Genomic DNA, 8434 nt, shown 5'->3' with positions numbered 1-8434 from the left:
TTCTTGTGCCAAATATAAATGACCTGGACCTATTTTTTAAGGTCATATACTCATTATTGGTGGAAAAATTGCATTTTTAAAACTGAAATACCTCAGAAACTAATTGAGATATATATAGGTATTTGGTTGAAAATCCTGTGATAAAAAAGGTTGGTTGCTGAGACTTTTGACTGAATATCTTTATCTCTTTTCTATCTCTTTTTATCTCTTTTCTATCGCTACTTTAATGGTCACTGCTCCTCTGAACTGTCTGCTTGCATTCCTCCACCTCTATGACGGGCGCGTAGCACCCGTCTGGCAGCAAACTCTCATCCCTTTTCTGTCCAACTCTCTAATGCAAGAGTTAACCGTTACTCCCAGTCTTTCATTGATGCAACAGGTCAGCTCTGGAACTGTCTCCCTCTGTCTGTATTTCCTGCTGCCTATGATCTCCAGTCTTTCAAACGTAGTGTGTCCAGGCATCTCAAAATGATCGGATCTTGAATTTGGCTCTCTATTGTATTTCGTTTTTCTCTTGGAGGGAACTGTTACTGCGCGCTCATGGCCTTTGGTTCATTCTTCCTCGCATAAAAAAAAAAAAAAAAATAGCCTGGCGGAAAGTACCAAATTCAAATCAACTTTTTTTTTTTTTTGTGTAACACGTTTTAGAGATAAACGCAAAAGCTGTAACGCTATAACGTTACAGATATATTGTTGTGGTTCCTCTCATTATCTGAAAGGAATATGGTTACAGTGAAGCATACTGTACAGTTAGCCCGTTATTGAGACAAATGTAAACTGTACCCAGGCTTACAGAGACAATCAATTCCTTAAATAGATGTGGCGAAGCTTCATTACTTTGACTACACGATAAGTGAATAGGTAACTAGTTACAATTTTTCTCCCCAATAAGGAGAGTATGTTTTCATCCCTGTTTGTTTGTTTGTTTGTCTGTCTTTTTGTCTATTAACTTGATTACTCAAAAACTAAACGAGAGCTTTGGACCAAGTTTGGTGGGTAGATAGCCCATGTCCCAGGGAACAATCCAATAAATTTTGGGACCAATCCCTTGGTGGTGTAGTGGTTAGAATGCCCCGATCGGAAATACAACCTTGATTGCACGAATTTTTGATTCCCAAGGGATGACTGAATATATTTCTTTCCGACAAGGAGGGTATGCTTCCACCCTGTTTGTTTGCTTGTTTGCTTGTTTGGTTGTCTGTTCACAGGGTTATTAAAAACTTAGACAGAGATTTGGACCAAATTTGGTTGGTATATAGCCCATGTCCCAGGGAACAATTGATCACCTTTTGAATCCGATACGAATCGTACTACAGATTCTGGACCTGGAAAACACTTTTTGCGAAACCCTAATCAGTGATGAGAAAACCTAATCCATTATGAGGAGTGGTTTGGAGATTACGTTGCCCTTGTGGGAGAGATGCGCTCCCCTGAGTGCCCTTTTAAAGTAGCCACAGCGAGAAATGAACGCTGTGGTGGGGCAGGCGGGATGACCGGGGATTCCCCCACTGGAGCCATATCCACATGTCACCGACCATCGGCCACCGCTGCAGCCCCGCTCCATGATCCATACCCTGTGTCTCTGGCTTTCTCTTTCTCTCCCGGTTTCTATATAAACTGGTGTATTTCCGAAACTAATTATGAAATTATTATGACTTTTGTTCCACACCACCACTGAGGTAAAAATCAAGGAGAGTTTTCTGTATAAAGGTTTCACCCCCCCCTCCTAAATGTGGCATATGAGCGGGGGAGTGCGGCCTTGCCGATACCTCCGCCTGACCTATAATTATACTCGTACAGTCGCCAGAACTGACCTGCCCTCAGACAAGTACAGTCTCGCTATGGATCGTTCTCCTGTTTCAAGCTCGCCATATGGCCACCTTCACAGCCAAGCTAAGGCTGTTACCTACAACGTAAGCAGGTTCTTCTTAGAAGAAAAGGAAAATTGAGCACCTTTAATGCCACTCTCAAAAGCAGTTGCACGCACAGCTATGGCCACCAAGACAAGCGAATCAACAGTCAGAAGAATTTGTTCTTCATCTCAAGCTGCACCACAGAAACCCACGTTCACCTCACCAAAGAAGAAGATTCGTGCTGAACCTGTTACAGGTTTTGATGACTTTGACAAGTGTGTATTGAAAAGAACTGTCTTGGGGTTTTATGAGAGGAAAGAAATTCCAACTGGGTACAAAATAAAAGAAGAGCTCAGTGAAAAAATCGGCTACTGTGGTAGCGAAACTTCCCTTCGCAAGGTCCTGCTCAAAACAGGATTCAGATTTGCAAAGGTTGATGGCCGAAGATTCCTTATGGAAAGAACTGATGTCGCTGCAGCTCGGTCAAGATTTTTAAGAGAAATGCGGCAGCTTAAACAGTCCAGCCACACCTTTGTTTACCTTGATGAAACTTTGGTGAACCAAAACTACACAGTTGGAAAGTGCTGGACTGATACTTCATCTCAAGGAGCAACAGAAGTTAAGCCACCCACAGGAAAAGGAGCACGACTGATTATTCTCCATGCTGGAACAGCAGACGGTTTCATCAATAATGGTGAGCTGGTGTTTCAAGCAAATAATGATGGTGATTACCACCATCAGATGAATGCTACAGTTTTTGAAGAATGGTTCCGTATGCAGCTGCTACCCAACATGCCACCAAACTCAGTCATTGTGATGGATAATGCATCGTACCATAGCAGACAAGTGGAGAAATTGCCTACATCTTCATGGAGAAAAGCCGACATCAAGGACTGGCTGATGCAAAAGGGAGTTGCAGTCAGTGATGCTTTGTCAAAAGCTGAGTTATATGAGCTGACAAAGACTTACCATACGGACACGAAAAGATATGTGACAGATACAATTGCTATAGAAGCAGGCCATCGCGTCGTGAGATTACCACCGTACCACTGCCAATATAATCCCATAGAGCTGATCTGGGCTCAAGTGAAGTGCTACATAGCGAAAAGGAACAGCTTTAAAATGGTTGACCTCAAACCTCTGGTTACAGGAGCCATAAGTGCCGTCACTCCAGAAAACTGGAAACAAGCAGTCAGACATGCCGAAGAACTTCAGGAACACGACACGAAGCAAGACAGAGCAATTGAAATGTATGTGGATTCATTCATCATACACATTTCAGAAAGCTCCGATGAATTCTCCGATGAATTTTCGGACTAAATATCAAGAGAGAGGATTATGCCTCATGGGGAAACCTAAAAAAAAAAAACGCGCCTAGACTTTTACCTCAATGGTGGTGTGGAAAAAAGGCCAAAATAATTTCGGAAATACACTACTTTTCAGAGAGAGAGAGAGAAAAAAATACGGAAGTGTGTGTGTGTGTGTGTGTGTTGCTACCTCTATCTATCTATCTATCTATCTACCTACCTACCTACTTCCCTACCTACCAACTTACCTACCTACCTTCCTACCTACCTACCTACCTACTTTTCAGAGAGAGAGGAAAAAAATTCGGAAGTACACTATTTTTCAGAGAGAGAGAGAGAGAGAGAGAGAGAGAGAGAGTGCGAGTAAGGGGCGAGGATGGAGAGCGGGCTGGTGACATGTGGAGACGTGGCAAGACTGGGGGAATCCCGGTCAAGCCCCTGACCACGCCCTGGCGTTCATTTCTCGCTGCGGCCACTATAGTTATAGTTATTATTATTATTATTATTATTATTATTATTATCATCATCCCTTTTTAATATCTTCCTTTAGACGAAATAGAAGTCAGAAGTACAGTGACTTTACAGTAATTTGTTTAGCATCTACCAGATGATTGTATTCAATGTTGGGGAATTTCATGTAGTTAGGAAGCTAAAAAAAGAAAAAAAAAAAAAAAAAAAAAAAAAAAGACGTCTTCAGTAACCACTTCACTGTGATGTCTTTTATATTCTTCCTTTTGGTACAGTCGCCCCAAGAAGTGATGGCAGAGTTTCAGATTACTTCGGTCACTCTGCAGTGCCATACGTTCAATGAAACAGTGAATATATGGTAAATATTCAATGCCTTCATCACTTCATATCAAATAAAATAGATATTATATCACGCCAAGAATGATGTAAAATGAATAACAGGAGGCAGTGATATATTAGAAGTTAACACTTATATAGTTACCTTTCCCGATTTGAATGAATGTGAAATGTATTACTCCGCGCGCGGTGGGCAGTAGGCCTATAACTCCCTGTTCCTGATTTATTTGTTTCCCATGTTTTCAAATACAGATGCTCTAGTTTTGAAGACCAGTTAAGGAAAATTCTTGTGACTGCAATACACTGCCTTATCTTCAAATGCTATGGTGATGAAACAGCAACAATAAGGATGTCATAACAATGAAATTATTATTCGTAATGATGCCCTACCTGCGGTAGCAGCATGACTGTACTGCCTTTTTTTCCGTTTTTCTCTCACCAATAATAATTATAACTAGCAACTTTATTCCCAACTGATGCAAAATTATTTTTACTTGTAAGGAGGTATGACAGATTCTGCCTTTTTCTCTTACACTAGGCAATAAACAGGACCAAAACATGAGTTCATAAACTTTTGCAATGCAAAAGCACGCACTCTTAACTCGATCTTTTAACCTTAATTGTCTTTTAAATAAACTGTAATGTCCTGCTGAACAGAAAATGCAGAATTGGAAGTTTTGAACTCAATGATTTGTTTATGAACCTCTGCATTTTATTACTCTTGCTAATCGATTATGCACTGAGGATATCAGACTATGACAGAAGTTAGCATTCTCCAAGGAGCTCCGACTCTAGGGAAATTTCGAGGTTCTTTTTTCATACTTCTTTCACCGATAGCCCTCTGGCATATATTAAATAATCCAGAAATTTTTCTTGATGGAAAACTGGCCAAAGGCAGTGTAATAACCTCATATCTTTGAGTAAATGTTTTCTCCTTTCGTGCGTGTTGATCGAAACATTTAAAATAGCTTACTGGCTTGCGCCGCCTTCCCGCTTTCTGTCGTCGTCCATGAAGACATTGGAAACGGAAATAAATGACTTTAAATTATTCCCTAGTATTGTAACGGAAATTATTTTACAAACAATAATTATTAATTTTAATTGTTTATTGAGGCACTCTTTTGTTCATTCTTACGCTACTATGAAATTATTGCGTGTTACCATACTATAATAGACATGAACTCCACAAATTATTCCTGACTGTCCCTGAACGATAGTTGTGAAATTTCAATTAGTTCCGTTTAGGATTTCCTATTATCGTAACTAAAGAAATGCTTCCCACAGTTTTGAAATATACAGGTACTTTAGCATTGATTTATTGTTTTTTGTAACAGTTTTACGTATTAAGTTTCACCTCGTAGAGATATAAGCAAGAGTATGTGCACTATCGCTGACCGAAAACTTCTGGATACTCCGCCGTCACTTCTTAGGCCGACTGTACCACCAGACGATTTTAACTAAGTAGATTTGGACTAACCAGTAATAGTGAAGCAATGACATCCAGTGCCAGTGAGGCATGGCTCTAAAGCAAGTGAATGTATCAGCCAACAATGGCATCAAAGTCGCTTGAGTGAAGCCAGTATAATTATTCAGGTAATACCGTTAATGTTAAGCATTTACTTCTGTGTTTATGAGGTCCACTGCAGGAAGGGAAACTGACGGCAAGAATTTGCTATTCCTTATGCTGGTCAAGTACAAACCAGGACAAGCTGTGTGCAGTTGTGTCAGTGTATATGGAAATTGAACTGCTGTACTGGCTCTCTTAATGTGTCTGAGTCGTACAAAGTGGCATTGGTACGAACTTGGAGAATGTGAATATATGCTAGCACATGAAAGGATGTACTGCAAGAACGCACTTCTAAATGCCTACTTGGCAACGAAGATCAGTAGGCAATACCTATAACCATTAGGCCATAATAATGCCATCAGTTTAGTTTGTTTTTCGATATCAGAGGAAGTTCTGCGTACCAGATAAATTACGAAGTATATTGTCTTTTCTGCAATATAATTTAAAAAGAAATTATGTAACTGCCAATGATTTTTATCGTTATCTCTGATCTTCTTTATCGATCTGGACTGGGAGGAAAGATGTCGATTTAGGGAAGCTTTACATATTAACTTACTGTAGTTAAATACATTTTATTACTTTACGGAAATTAATTGGCTTCTCCACTGGCAGACGTTATTACAGGGAAGAAAAGTCAAAATTTTCCGAAAAATAATAAATAAAATCTTTGTGGTGCATCATAGTGTCATTTAATTCCCGTATTTTTAAATAATTCCCCATTTTATAACTTACGTTCACTGAAGAAGGGCAGACGCCAACTTTCATCTGCTTTTTTCTCATACTTCAATAAGGCAAAATTCAAACATTTTACAGCAACATCGTAAATAACGAAACAGGAGCAAAACAAAAATGCGAACATTACAGTGGCGTCTTAAAATCAATGAATAAAAGTAATAAGCATTGTATTATGTGACTGACAGTGATGCTCGTTTTTATTATCCTCACATACCCAAATTTCGTGATGAATGTTCCTTTCGGAAGTCAAGTAATTCCTGTTCTAAAAAGAATATTTTACTCAGTAATCATTCCGTGATATTATGCCTTGCACAGATTATCTGATGTGGCTGTGTTTCATAGCCTTACAGTATCTGATAATGATAAATAGAATTTTTGCTTACCACATTAGTGCGGGAAATTTAGATGATCAAAAACACCATCCCATCACAGTTCGCCGAGGAATCTCTTAGTTTCCAATCTTCTTGTTTACACGTGTCTATTCACAGCATCTCGTTGTTGTCTGCACTGTAACTAGTCATTAGTTTCTTCTACATTCCTGATGTTTCCAAAAGACAAGCCTGGCTCCCCATGAATTCCAAGAGCCAATCAAATTTTCCGTCAAAAAAAAAAAAAAAAAAAAAAAAGGCCCCCAAAGGAGGAATCACCAGCCGCAAGCCGATGCATATCTAGCACGGCTCGGAATATGACCTTGACCTTGACCTACTTTCGTCAATTTCGAACTAGTAGGAGATTCTCATCCCTAATACAAACCTGTAAATTTTTTTAATGATATTTTGAGTAGTAGTGAAGTTATCGTGGTAACAGACACACAGACCTTGACCTAATTTCACCAAGTTCGAACCTGTGATCCATTGTTTTACCTACTGCACACCTGTAAAATTTTGTGATAATATCTTGAGCGGTTGCGAAGTTACCGTGCTAACACACACACACACACACACACACACACACACACACACACACAAACTGAAAACAATATCAGCTTCGCTATCCAGGCTGATAGAAACTTCCAGAAAAAATAGAAGAAAATCCCCAGGCAACTCCAGGAACAAGTCACGATCCTTACCAGCAACAGGAACAAGTCAGATATCTTGTCAGCTCCCCCCACCAACCTCGAAATTCCCCATCAACCTCCTGAGCCATTGGGTGCTCACTTGCATTATCTTTTTACTGCCACTGGAAAATTTTATTCAGCTTAGCAGTGACCTTTAAACGTGCAAGATCAGACACTATCTCCATTAGTACGTAGGCTCTCTCCAGTACAAGAAATCTCTCCCAATTTGAACAAAAGCACCTGGTAATCATGTGAACAGAACATGAAGAGCGTCACTGTACCGAAATAAATTATCTGGGGAAATAATAAGTAATACCGTCTGTAGGCTAATTACAAGTAAGATAGATTAACCTTTTCACTACCGTGACACGTCTTGTATATTAATCCTGTGCTCTTCAGATTTCAGGGCTGAGAGGCTTACATACTTCAGGAGCTAAATGTCTAGCTTCATGAACACTTTCACTGCGACCATGGTCCCCTAAACTGAATAAAACTGTTTGAGGTGAGTTAAAACACTGTCAGTAAAATGTTCGCGAGATGAAGGGGGTAAATAGAGAGAGAGAGAGAGAGAGAGAGAGAGAGAGAGAGAGAGAGAGAGAGAGAGAGAAGGAATAGTGGAAAGTATAATGAGAGGGAGGAAGAGGGAGGAAGGCGATAGAAATAAAAAAGAGAAAGGGATGGAGAGGAAAAAGAAGTTGAAAATGGAGAGGGACGGATGAGAGAAAAAGAAGGAAAGGAAAGGAATGTAGGGAGAGAATAGGAGGTTAAATGAAAGAGAAGGAGGAAGAGAAAAAGAAGAAGAAGAAGAAGCGATCAAGGAAAGAAATGAGGGCGATGGGGAGAAAGAGAAGGCATGGGAAGGAGAGAAGTGGAAAGAGGAAGAAAGAGGGAGAGAGAAGGATGGCAAGCACAAAGTAAACAGATCTAGGCCTAATGGTTCTTTCAAGTAGCAAGGAGGAAGGGGTGTAGAGGAAGGAGGAGGGTAAGCAAGAGTGAAGAGGAAGAGGGAGACCGAAAGAGAGAGAGAGAGGGATAGAATGAGAGAAAATGAAGGAAAGTGAGAAAGGAGAGAAAGAGAGAGCAAACGAGGAAGAGGGGAGGAGGGAGTGTC

General features: G+C 40.1%; 1 protein-coding gene across 1 annotated transcript; it reads left to right on the top strand.

The window, feature by feature from the left end:
• Nucleotides 1-1991: 1991 nt before the first annotated feature.
• LOC145396189 (uncharacterized) lies at nucleotides 1992-3173 on the top strand. The gene has a single exon (XM_080269631.1). It carries the CDS (start codon nucleotides 1992-1994, stop codon nucleotides 3171-3173), a length of 1182 nt encoding a protein of 393 aa, XP_080125757.1.
• Nucleotides 3174-8434: the final 5261 nt, after the last annotated feature.

The sequence above is a fragment of the Coenobita brevimanus genome, chromosome 4 (genome assembly GCF_032717465.1).
Source record: "Coenobita brevimanus isolate Jiangsu-jjx chromosome 4, ASM3271746v2, whole genome shotgun sequence".
In the NCBI taxonomy this organism is placed as follows: Eukaryota; Metazoa; Arthropoda; class Malacostraca; order Decapoda; family Coenobitidae; genus Coenobita; species Coenobita brevimanus.
The sequence above is the reverse complement of the archived record's forward strand: the minus strand, read 5'-3'. Positions and strand labels throughout refer to the sequence as shown.

Bases quoted from the DNA above. Each gene is read 5' to 3' on its own strand.
- LOC145396189 (XM_080269631.1), top strand. From the start codon at position 1,992: ATGGCCACCAAGACAAGCGAATCAACAGTCAGAAGAATTTGTTCTTCA.